The sequence below is a fragment of the Oreochromis niloticus genome, linkage group LG23, assembly GCF_001858045.2.
Source record: "Oreochromis niloticus isolate F11D_XX linkage group LG23, O_niloticus_UMD_NMBU, whole genome shotgun sequence".
In the NCBI taxonomy this organism is placed as follows: Eukaryota; Metazoa; Chordata; class Actinopteri; order Cichliformes; family Cichlidae; genus Oreochromis; species Oreochromis niloticus.
The window spans coordinates 6,659,753-6,672,482 of record NC_031986.2 but is presented as its reverse complement, the minus strand read 5'-3'; the positions used below and the strand labels follow the sequence as shown (position 1 = coordinate 6,672,482).

At 39.8% G+C, this 12,730-nt stretch overlaps 2 protein-coding genes and 1 long non-coding RNA gene across 10 annotated transcripts in view; all 3 read left to right on the top strand.

Moving 5' to 3' along the window:
• The window catches only part of LOC100708599 (R3H domain-containing protein 1), a 53,135-nt gene extending 52,319 nt beyond the window's left edge, over positions 1-816 (top strand). For all 8 annotated transcript variants that reach the window (XM_019351636.2, XM_025903391.1, XM_025903392.1 and 5 more), the window contains one exon: positions 702-816. The gene's annotated coding sequence lies outside the window, so the exon portion shown is untranslated. The remainder of the gene's footprint in view (positions 1-701) is intronic.
• A 283-nt stretch (positions 817-1,099) lies between these two features.
• LOC106097929 (uncharacterized) lies at positions 1,100-5,622 on the top strand. Its single transcript, XM_013268916.3, has 3 exons — positions 1,100-2,548; positions 3,924-4,018; positions 4,130-5,622. The coding sequence occupies exons 1-3, from the start codon at positions 2,350-2,352 to the stop codon at positions 5,447-5,449; spliced, it is 1,614 nt and encodes a 537-aa protein (XP_013124370.1). The 5' UTR covers positions 1,100-2,349; the 3' UTR covers positions 5,450-5,622.
• A 3,668-nt stretch (positions 5,623-9,290) lies between these two features.
• Positions 9,291-12,566, top strand: LOC112843948 (uncharacterized). The gene is made up of 3 exons (XR_003216505.1): positions 9,291-9,382; positions 9,463-11,084; positions 11,514-12,566. It is a non-coding gene; the product is annotated as an uncharacterized LOC112843948 (long non-coding RNA).
• Positions 12,567-12,730: the final 164 nt, after the last annotated feature.

Genomic DNA, 12,730 nt, shown 5'->3' with positions numbered 1-12,730 from the left:
TGTAAAAACACGCACGCTGGCTGGAATGTCAGCCTTTAGGTGTTTATCAGAAACCCGTGCTGAGATTCATCACCAGATAAATCCAGCTGCTGTGTAGTCTCTTTGCCAGATTAAGTGGAGTAACATCACCTTTTTTATTCTGTCAAAATCTGCTTGCTGTGCTCCGTATCTGTGGAGAAAGCGTCTGTTTGTGAATGTAAGCAGAAATAATTTCCAGACGGGGCAGAAATCACACCTGGCAGTGGAACCTGCAGTCCCGGCAGTATTAACACTGACACAAATGTGCTGATTATTTCAAATATCGCGCTGTATTTTTTGCAGGTGCTGAGAATTTTTTTTTCTCCCCCCCTTCATTATTCAGGCGCTTTAGTCAACAATCCCACTAGGGGCAATCAACAAGGACTGGGGCTCATACGCAGCTTCTTTTACAGAGGAATTAAGACTGAGAGATGGGCCTTTTCCTTTTAAAGAAAGTGTTAAAAAAAATCCAGTAAATTATAACCAGACACATAGATCTGACTGTCCTTCCAACTCAAAGCTTTAAAGCTGACAGCAGCATTTTATTTGAAGCCTCCCGATGGTGAAGGTCTGATGTTGTTGTCGTTTTTTTTGTTTGTTTCCCCCCCTCTGCTCACCCATGACAGTTGTTTTATTTACTGGCTCCACTGCTCACAGCGCTGTCTGTCTGTGTGCGTCTGCAGTGAGCAGTCAGATCCTGGACGTGACACATCCTCCGGAGGGGATCAGCTGTACAGACTCCCACCACCTCCTGGCAGAGATGTACAAAGGGGGCGAATCGATCCGCCGGCTGTCGGACCAGCAGCCACGGTTGTGCAACTCGACCCGAGGCGCTCCCGGCAGAGACCTGGCCTCGTCGCGCCCTATCTTTGCCATGCTCCCCTCCAGACACACCACCCCAAGCGCCGTGTTCCGCCCCGCAGGCCCCTGGGCCGCCTTTAAACTCAGAACCAGCAGCGGACACAAAGGGGAGCTGTGCGACTCAGACAGGACTGGCTCATAGCTGCTAAGATCTCGGAGCGGCACACATGGAACGCACATCCAACCACCTGCCTCTGCTGCCTCAGTCTGGACTGTCTCCCAGACGCTGTCCAAATCGAAACATCAAATGTCTGAAGAATGAATGTTCATTTTTATTTTGTTTTAGTTTCTTTTAACTTTTTTCCTTTTTTTTTCGGCCAACAGGTCTGTGCAGGGTGGAAACCGAGCACCGGTTTGTAAAATTTGTCCGTAGCTGCAGAGCTCCGCTCAGCGCCCCACTTCTATTCTAAAACTCCAGTTTGCTGTTCTAAAGTCAAAGTGTTTGGAGACTTTTGGGGTCTGTTTGCCAGCTATCACATTAGTGTGTCTACTGCGGCTGTTTCAGTACCAAATTATTATTTTTTTTCTTGCCACTTTTTGAAAATTAGATGATATAATTATTTTTAAATTGAACTGAATGTGTCACGTTGGGTGTTTAAAGGTTCTAGAACGGCACGTAGCAGCATTTGTACAAGAAGAAACACTGAATCACAGATAAACTACCTGAATTATTTAAAGTCACCATTAAACACCGTGAATGTTGCATTTGCACTGAAGTGATGATCAGAGGTGGAGATTTGACTGGTATCGGACAGAGCCTGGATTTCTCTTTTATTAACCCTTAATACCTGTTTGTTTGCACTCGACCAGGCCACTTTGTTTTATATATTAAAATGTTTATATGCACAAGAATAATACAATCGAGTTTGTCACTACTTGGCTTAATTTGTTTGGATTTCTGTTTGTGTGACTCATGAGAGGTGTTCTGTGTATTGCGTGGCTTTTCTTCTTTTCTTTCATTTTTTAAAAATTAGATTCTAATAAATGTTTGCACCACAAGTGTTGACTTTTTCCACCAAGCTAAAATATGAGCAGTTAGCTGCAGTCAGCAATTTCAAGGTCTAATTGAAATGTTTCCTTGGAGCAAGATGTCGCTTCGGTATGGGAGAGAAGAGCAACAGATGAGGCAACTCTGTGGAAGATGTTTCCATGAGGTTTGTATCTGTGCCTTTTGGGCACTGCAGAGATGTTTGCTCTGCTCGGCAACCTCATTTCCAGCTGCATAAATGAGCCATTTTGAACGAACGCTCCTCTCAGCCTGGGATGTAGTGAAACAGAGACACCTAGTGGATAAAGCTCGTTACTGCATTGTGAAAGCGGTAGGGAATTAACGAGGAGTGAAAGTGAAACTTAACAGAAAACTGGTTTAGTGGTTACATATTAATGACAGGCGTGTTTAGTGTGGCCGAAAAACGCGGGAGTAACCGTTATGTCGACGCTTCAGTGCTAATGTAGCGTAACAAAAGGGTAATGGAGACCGACACCTGGGAGAACGGCAGGACGGTGGTTGTCTCCGGTGTTCCCAATGTGTTGCCCCCCGGCAGGATAACTGATAAGCTGACCATTCACTTCCAAAGTACCCGGAAGAGTGACGGAGGAGACGTCGAAAAGGTCAAATATCCCACCAACATGGACGGAGTTGCGTTTGTCACGTTTGTAAAGGCAAAAGGTAAATTAGTAGGTGGTGGCTAAAGGCAGGCTATAGGCTAACATGTTGCTACTGATAGTGTGTAAAGCTGTGCGTGCTTAAATAAATACGTTAATGACAACAAGCAGTTTTTGAGGGTGTCCCCTTCCAACCACATAAAAGCTAATCTACTTATGAGCAGTTCTTCAAGCGCTCAGTCAGTTAAATAAAGTTGTCCAAAAAAGCTGCTCTTTAAAGTTGTCCACTCTTCGCTAATTTAAGCTAAATGTTACTACAATACTTCAAATTTTGTTTTCAGTCCGATTCCAAGTAAACCCAGGGCCAGTCGCCGACACTTTCAGCCTATCAAGGCTGTATGATGATTTATGAGATGACTCATCATCAGTTTGTAAACAATGAACACATTTTAATGACCGCTCACTGTGATTTTTACTTTTCACAATAAGTCACCGCATGTAAATGTGCCTGTCTCTAAAGCACTTTGGATTCGGCCCAACTCTACCAAAAAAAAAAAGAAAGAAAAGCAGTCCCAGTTTACTTCAATTTATGATTTTTGTGTTCACAGTTCTAAAATAAAAACTAATGTAGCAAACAACACCTTAAAACTTCATAGTGTTGTGACAACACTCATGCTTACAGATATTTTATTACAATAAAGGCCTAAAAACAACGTAAAGTTGGATCTGTATGTACTGTCTTCTATCAAAAATATGAAGTTTATTTCAGTTCAGACACATTATCAATGCTGCATAACATACAGGGTGTTGTTTAACTCTAAAACCGGGTGTATTGTTTACTGTACAACGGGATTATTTGAAATTAAAATAGCTCTCCCTGATTGGTGCAGAGTTCCAGTTACCTTAGTCAGAAAATACAGTCTGCTTTATGAGTTTTAATATTTTTCTGTTCTTTTAAAATAGGAGGCTTATTTCTGGAGCTCTGTGAATGTAATAAAAAAATGAAAGAGACAAACTAAGGCCACCGTATCCATGTGGAATTGAAAATACCTAAAGGGCTTACACAAACTGTTTCGTCATTGTCAAACATATCTGCTATTTTTCATTATAATTGGTACCCATGGGAACCAATTTCAGTTTCCCCTGAGAACCACTTTTACATTATGCTGAGTGGAAAGGGTAATGTATGAATGAAACATTTGATTTTTGTATGATCTGCAGCTTGGATGTGTGCCTAACTGATGAATGGATTAATCTGATATTATCAAAGTGATGTACTGTTATATAAAAGCTAACATTAGACTGGTAATTAATGAGTCGAATCGAGCTCTGTGCACTCTGCATGACAAAAAAAAGTGTGCTAGCTTTGGGTTCATGGGGCATCATTATAACAATGACCTGGGTAGAGACCACAGCAAAACTGTGCTAACTTTTGGCAGATGCAGCGAGGGTGGTGGAAAAGAAGCAGCATATCATGACAGACAGCCAGTTTCCTGAAGACTTCGTCCTCACTGTGTTTCCCTTCAGCACAGATGTAGGTATCGGTGTGATTTTAAAACACCATGCCAACTTAAGTCGCTTGCTTTTGACAAGCTTTTGATCGCAAAATAAAAGTTGCTAATTCAAGCATGTTCCTGTGGTGCAGGTGTTTTTCTACGTCCCAAGTGCTACGGTTGATCTTTCCATATTCGGTGGCAATCGGGACTTGGTGATTGAGAGCCTGCGGTCAGCTCACAGATCGCTGCGTTTTCGTCCTGTGCCCCAGCAGAGGAAAGCCTTCATTGAGGGGCCTTTTGCAGCTGTCCAAGCCCTGAGAGGGGACCTCATTCGCAGAGCCGATGAGCTTCAATCTGCAGTCACAGTCCAAACCGCTGGTATTAACCCAAGAGAAAGCAGTCATAATACGAGGTTAATATCTCATCACAAGTATGTCGACTCTGTAAGCCACAGCAGCTCTAAGAGGGAACCCGCAAGCAGCTTATCAACATTGCTGCAGAGCCCAGGTGAGGCAAGTGAAATCCAAAGACTGCTCTCAAAGACTCAAAACGCCTCCTTGAGGCAAAAAGTTTCCTCTGAGAGTTTGGCTCGAGGGAGGATTTTGAAAGCAAGCATCAATGGAAAGGACAAACTGGAAGTTCAGCCAACAGAACAAAGAAAGGCCAACCACATACAAGTGGTCGAGAAGGAAATCAAAGCATCTGCCTTATCGGGCCTTCCTCAACCAGATGCAATATCAACAACAGAGCCTTATAATGACGGTGCCTCACAAAAACATCCCAGAGCAGGCAAGATTTCAGCCACAGAGATTAGAAGAGAGGGTGATCTGGGGTCTCACCAGAGCAGCATGAGCTGTTTGAAGAATCCGAGCAGCTCAGCAGACAGAAGTAAGCTCCTCCAGACTGAACTTAAAGGTATCTCAAAAACCTTGGAGAGATATACTGAAGGTCCCGCAATGGCGTGCGCAGTCGGTCCGGAAGGTCAGGATGATATCTGGGTTGACTCTTACATATTCAGATACATCAAAACATTTCACAAGAAGGAGTTGGACAGATGCTTTGCGGGCACTGACTTATCTGTCAGGTATGTTGTAGAAACTGACCTCATGCAAATATCGTTGACTGAGCAGCAACGCTCCAAGGTGACCTCAGGAGTCCAGAAAGCCATCCAGAAACTGAAAACTTTGTTTGAGTCTTGGCAATTAATCTTAAGAGTTCATAAGATATTTTACCATGAGGTGGGGCTGCCGGATAAATACCTACTAAATCAGATCTGTGGTGCTTTCTGTTTCCAGTTTGAAGATGTTCTTTACATATTCGAGGACTCCTGCATTAAAGCCATCAGCCCCTCAGTCCCTAGTCTGCTGTTCAATAAGAAAATAAAAGAAGGGATAATTAAATTCAAAGACACTCTTGTAAATTTCAGGCAATCTAGTAGGAATCATGAACGGATGTACTTTAATCACTGACCACAAGGGGGAGTAGTTTTCTCTTCACAAACCCTCTCCAACACTGAAGTCTATATTTATCTTGTTATTGTTACAGATGCAATGATTGTTGTTTGATACTGACACTGTGAGTTTTCATTTGAGCAGCTAATGATTAGAACCATAGAAATAAATTATACAGTACTGATTACATATCTCATTTTCATCATGTGTTTTTGCTTTTTCTCTCTGTTTCTATGGTGAAGCTTCCTCTTTGTTTATGGATGGGTTAATAATTAGGCCTTTAAACAGCAATCCAGACTCTCTTCTCATAGCAGTGGGGATAAGTCTTAGTTACCCCCCTTCACATCTTAATTAAAGACAAAACATAGACAAACATCGACAGATGTCAGCCTGTCTCACATGACCAAATCATTTAGTCAGATATTATGTGAAATTAAATTTAAAAAAACTGCTTTATCTGTCTGGATTTTCTTGATGATTATTAAGTTTAAACACATTTGTTGAGTATTTTTTTATTAGCATTTTTAAGCATTATTTGTATTTGAGAATTTACTACAGTGACATCTGCTCTGCGTTTCTTTGTCTTTAGGCTTTTATTACTTGGTGTCCATGAACCCTCGTTTTGCTGGAATGCAAGGCCTGCATTGGGCAGCAGGGGGCGGTAGAGCACTTTCCTCTATACTGTGGGCTGTGTGTAAATAGAGACACTGTAGCTGCCATGACTCGCCTCAATAAAGCAATTATGGAGGCTGGGTTTGGCGAGCAGGGTGCAGATTGGCAGGCGAATGATATCAGTTGGATGTCCCATTATACATCATCTCCCGTCCACACACATACAGTGTTACAACACAGTGTTGCACCTTTTCCAAGGAAGTACGTATTACATGTTTTGTGTAGAAGGTTTTTTTTCTTTTTTTTTGGTTTGCAATTATTCAGACGAGCTTGCTGCACAGCCTCAATAATTGATTCATTATGTAAAAATAAGCCACACCACCGTAATGAACACACACAAACACAATCAGTCATCTCCCAGACGCACTCACTCTTACTTGTTACCATAGGAACGTAGTGGAAGAGGTTGGCAAGCTGCAACGTTGGGCGTCGTTAAGGGAAGCTCTTGAATACAATGAAAACAACCATGCGGGCGAAGGAATTACATTTCCAACAAAAGAACCCTTCATCAAAGATGAGCAGAAGAGAGGCCACCGCCTGGTAACACCCAGACCTCTCTCCTGCCCCATTGATAGCACATCTTGAACAATTAGCCATCACTGGGGTGGGGGCTGGAGTTATTGTGGTAGAACAGAATGAGTCAACAAGCAGACAGCATGAATTATTTTTCCTGAAATGGTTCCGACTCTGGCCTTTCATCGCACCCACCCTCCTCATTATGCATAAAGTGTAATTAGGTACCAGCATTTTTGAATATATTAAGTATGTGTGACTTTCATGATGGAGGTCAGAAACAGCAGCAGGCCAAAAAAGGAAGCATTAGTGGAAATCTCAAGGACGTTTGCATCAGGAACGAGGTCTTCTGGGCTTCAAACCTGTAATTGGGCCTCTGAACCCTGTGCCTCTGGTAAATGTTATTGTTCACACTTCACATTAGAAAATGAGTCAAACCACTACAAACACTGACTGCAAATATATGCAGAATGACCACAAAGCAACCACAAAACAACCACAAACAGACAAAGTGACTATAAAGAAAACAACTTCAAGAACAAACCAAGTGACGGACAAAATTACAAAGACAGTTACTACAAAAAGAACAAAACAACTACAAAAGGTTGGAAATCAATTTTTAAATAAGCATAATGATCAGAAAAACTAAAGGAACAAGCAAAATTACTGGAAAGATCAAAGAAACAAAATTATAGAAATTACAAAGGCATTCACATTGACTAAAAACAATCAAAGAGCACAAAACACTACAAAGGGCATGCACAATGGAAACCAAAACAACAAAATAACTAACTCAATTATCATAAATATACAAAGTTACTACAAAATGAAACAAAACAAATAACCATTCTGATCTAATTATTTGGTTACAAAGAGGCAAAAGATCAGAAAATTACAAAAACATGTAAAAGTAGCAGAAGATGGGATTATAGAAAACTACAAAGGCTCAAACAACTACAAAAAAGCAAATGGAAAACACAAACACACAAAATGACTTCAAGAGGACAACTGCAAACAACTGCAAATTGATACGAAATGAAACTTGAAATTATGCAAAAGAAAAAAAAAACAACTGAAAGTGTCTAAAAAGGGGGGAAAGGTAATAAAACAACAACAAAAACCTACAAATTACAAAACAAACAAATTACAACAAAGAGGTACAAAATGACTACAAAACTAAAATCAAAGTATACAAAAGAACTACAAGCACATACCACCAGAGGTGGGCAGTAACACGTTACAGTAATCCGTTACTGTAATCCGATTACTTTATTTCATCGTAAAGTAAGGGATTAATATTGCAAAAAAAGTAATTAGATTACTGTTACTTTCCCGTAAGCACGCTGTGTTACAGCGTTACTAAACCGTCGTGATTTTGTTTGTGAGAGTGTCTCATGACAATGACGTACGAGTGTGCGACGTCCGTGGCAGCAACAGACGTGTGCAGATCAATGACTGTTGGTGCAGATCAACAGTGGGGGAGAGAGTATGACCATGCAGCGTTTAAAGCGTGGACGTACTGACATTACTGAGTTTGATTCTGTAAAAAGTGACAAAAACATTAGTGTCCGCTGTACACTCTGCGTGGGAAGAAAACTTCCTTCTACAGCGAAAAATTAAACTTTAAATCTGAGCAAGCACTGAGCACGCTGCCACGGGAATGTGAAATTCACAAAGAAACCCCCAGATCCTCCCACTGACATGACTGCTGTGGCACCGGGCAAACCTCCACCCGCCCCACTCCTGCTACACAGGTGACAATAGACTTAAAAGTGACAGGACCCAGTGCTGCCGAATCTTTGATTTTATTTCTTTTTTGCTGTGTTTTACTTGCATGTATTTGAAAGAGTGTAAACACAAAACATTATTTTATTTTATATGCTGGAATATGCAGAAAATAGGTTTAAATGTGAAACAAATTTCTTCCAGTCAAAGACTGTTGCATATAATTTAATTTTGCTTAATGCAATGTGCATAAAGTTAAAAGATTCAAACTAATAAAACAAGTGTTTTAAAAGAGACTTTTTCATTTGATTCAATTTTATATGATGGATTATGCAGAAAAAATAGAATTGGGCTTAAAGGTCTATTCCTTTATTTCATATTCAGGTCATGTATCATGTTTTTAAAAAGTAACTAAGTAATAAAGTAAATAATTGCTTTTGAAAATAAGTAATCAGTAACAGGATTACTTTCTTGGAGGATTAATTAGTAACTAATTACTATTTTCAAGTAACTTGACCAACACTGCATACCACAACTACAAAGATACAAATGGTCACAAAACAACTATAAAAACATACAAATCAAATACAAAAGAAATAACAACAACAACAAAAGAAACAGCCTAAAGGAGTAAATTACTACAGAGATACCAAAATAGCACAAACAGAAAAGTGACAAATGGACTACAGAAGATAGCAAAATGCTACAAAACCTGTTTAAAGAGACTCAAAACAGCTGCAAGAAAATGCAAAATTACTTTAAAACAAAACAAAACAAGGCCCCGAAAATCCAGAGAACATTTCAACTATGGGTAAAGTATCACAAGAGAAGAGTAAGAGCCTTTGTCTGTTCTCAGAGTTCTCCAACTCCTCTGTGGATCGGATGTTACCTATCAGCACGAGACCATTCGCTGTTTTAATTTGAAGTGTGTACTTTTGTGTGGTTGTGTTCAGGTGCACACATCATGGAGGTCAAAGGTCAGAGAGAGAAGCAGCAGGCCTCTACATCATTCCTTTTCCACAGTGTGGAATAGAGCTTCAGGTGATGGATAGCATTCTTCAGGCAATGTGTGTGTGTGCACGTCACAGTCACAAATTACGTCTTAATGACTCTCTTTACAGATCATCACCCTGCCCGGGAGAAGGGAAGCTGGCGGGGATATGAGTCGCGCCCCCCCCCGCTGCTCTGCCTAAATGCAGTAGTGCATGGGTATTAGCAAGCTGTGATGGAAGAGCCTTGTAGGAGAAATTGGGGGCAACAGACCAAGAAAATGGTTTGTGTGTTATCCATGGAGAAAAGGACAAATGGTGTTTAATTGGTCTGACAACATATGACCCACAATGTAAGCATACTGAATCACCGTGGAATTTTACAGTTGGTACGCAAGTGTGACTGACAGTCAGTGTTTAACATGCATGTCCTCAAATTGCATTCATTATGGTGTTATTAACCGTCTCATATATCTTTATTTCAGTTATTTACTTTCTGTTCAATATTTGGGAGACATACTTTAAAACCACTTTCAAAGAGTAAGAATTCGATAGCATCACTACATCACATTTGTGCTACACATAGAGCCCTAAAGAATTCACAGACATTTCAGATATCATTGCAGTATTGAAAGAGAAGTTGGAAAAAATAACACCACCGGTCTTTTTTTGTGTTTATTGTGTGTTCTCTTTTTCCCCCCCTTTTTGGCAAATAAATTATACTCACACGTGTGCAGGGAGTTCAAGAATGAATCTAACCAAAGCCATATATGCTCGCTAAAAAAAATACTTGAACAATGATTTACTTTTTGTAGTTTTGCCTCTGTACAGCACTACACTAAATTTTAAATCAGACAATCAAGAGGAGATTAAAGTGTGAATTGTTGGAATCGACTGTAGGGGTCTTTGGAGGAAAAACTACAAAATGTGTAATTGTCCAAATTCCTCTCTGTTGCTAATTACGTCATTTTTTTTTTTCATTTTATGGCAAGTAGCAACAAGCCTAAATATACTAAAGCCTACTTTATTGGAGTTTACTTTATTAACATTATTCTAAGGAGATGTAGAAATTACTTTTATTTTCATTACATGAAAGCATAAGAGCGCTTTGGTGAAACGCAAACTGCATTATGTTGCTAACACAACTTTGACTTTGCAAACATCTGAATAGACATTAGTGCAAAGCTAGCCAAGGACCCAGAGTCATATTAAAGCTGAGTCTATGCTGACCCCAGCCCAGCAGCCAGACCCTGATGTTCATCAGGTAACTGCAGCCTCCATTTCTACCTGTACATGATGATCTCCCATCCTTGAGCTAATTTTCACCTTTAGTTTGTGTTGTTGGCTTTGTGTTCATACATTGAAGTTTGTGTCAAATGTTAAGTTTAAAATCAAATGTGTATCTAGAGCCAGGATGGCTGTGACTCCTGCTTCCACTCTTGACGCTAAGCTAATGATTGTTCGAACAGTAATTAACACTCAGACATGAGCATTGTACCAGTTTTCTCAGCTAACTGTCAGCAAGAAAGTTCATGTTGCAAACTAGAAATATATAAATAACCTTGTCTAAAAATATGCCATATGTGTTAGTTTTCAGGGTTCATCACTAAACTTTAATATTCTGTGTTTTCAAGGTGCTGACTCCCTGCAGTCACGATAATCCTGTTGGATGCTGTCATCACTAAAAAACAAAAACAAAAAAAACTACTCAGAATTCAAAGCATTCACCATATTTTCTGGACTTACTGCAAACTGTGAGCAAATCAGTTTTCAGGTCACTTTGGTGCCTTAGGCCAGACACCCTCAGAGGAGACTGATCTTTTCATACACCAATGATTTCATTATACTTTAGCATAATTCAGTTTCATTCAGTCAGTGTCTGAGTCATTAAAAACACAGTCATTCATTGTTTTTCCATAAAAACTCGCATCCATGCCTCACCCCGGTGTTAAACTCACTAAATATGAACTAAAACAGCAAACCTGGTATTAAATGGTTTAGATAATCATGTACCACTACCTTGTCTAAAGTATTGATGCAACTTTTTTAACCTGACCCTTTCAGACACTTTACTTTCAGTTTTACTTTTAAATATTACTGATTTATTTGCAACATGTCCAACCATAGCTGTTATGGCAATTTTGCTGTTTACTTTTTTCTTTTTTTTCACCACTTTCTTTTAGCACCGTGTTACAAACCTGTGAAAATCAGACTGTTGCACTAAATCAGAACTATCCTCTGACTACAACACATCATCTGCTCTGTCTTCTTCCTTCCTCACATCTCGACTCCCCAGCTGTTCGCCCTCACTTACGAGCCGATCCAGGAAGAGTGAGTGTAATTATCAGCCTCTCCTCTGACCATTTCAAAAGCTCGCAGTTAGTCGGGTGTGAAGAAGAAATGTGATTGCCTGTTAAATTTTGACACCGCAGGCTGCAAACGCTCAACACACGGACGCCACATGTGGACCTTTCTCAATTTAGAATGACAATTTTTCACTTATTTGGAGACGGAGGACAGTTGAGGCTGAAGCTGACATGTCTTTGGCAGGTCCATCAAAGAAATGCAAAAATGAATAAAAGCTGCTCTGTAAATGTTTTATTTCATGTCCTGCTTTGATGGTGATTAGATAGAATTAACACTCAGGTGAAATTTATTATAAGCTGTTTATTTTTCTCCTGTATTCCGACGAGTTAACCTTCGTCTCCTTTCCAAGATGGCAATACTCAGTTCATTCAAAGAAGCTTGACCAAAAGCAGGCTTTAATATCTTTTTTGCTGCTTTGTATAATTCATGCTGGAGTGTAAACATTTTTTTTCCTACTTTACTTTCCAGAAGTGTTTTATTTCCAAGTCCTTGCATAAAGACTTTTAAACCTTGAACCGAGCCAACCAGCTACAAAGTGAATCAAAGCCATAAAAAGATTTGATTGGCAGCGAAAAATAAAGGGAAACTGTGTAGTTAATTAGCTTTAATGGTAAAGAAATTACTTATCCTATAATGCACTACATAATCCCAGATTCCACAATGAGAGACTTCCAACCTTCTTGAATTTAATTCCCTGTTCATTGCTGTGGTGCAGTAAATTTACAGTTTTGAATATATTTTGTTGTGTGTGTACTAATGTATAGTCTAGTTACCAATGCAGTGCTCCATTCCTGATTGCAATCACTGCTCTCATAGGTTCTGAAATTTGTTGCTTACTTAGCAGTTTGTCATATTCAGGTTTAAATATTTCCACAGTAACAGCGAACTCCACCGATCATTGCTGCTTGAATGTAGGATTGTGGATAGTGTCGTTCTTTCCTGTTTTTGTTAAAGCAAGGTTGGGTTTTTTGAGGGAACGCATACTATGATGTCATTGTAGTCCATGATGTTTAAAGCAAAATCGCTATGAAAA

Coding starts and splice junctions, on each gene's coding strand:
- LOC106097929 (XM_013268916.3), top strand. CDS start 2,350: ATGGAGACCGACACCTGGGAGAACGGCAGGACGGTGGTTGTCTCCGGT. Junction 2,549..3,923: donor CACGTTTGTAAAGGCAAAAG/GTAAATTAGTAG, acceptor AACTTTTGGCAG/ATGCAGCGAGGGTGGTGGAA. Junction 4,019..4,129: donor TGTTTCCCTTCAGCACAGAT/GTAGGTATCGGT, acceptor CCTGTGGTGCAG/GTGTTTTTCTACGTCCCAAG.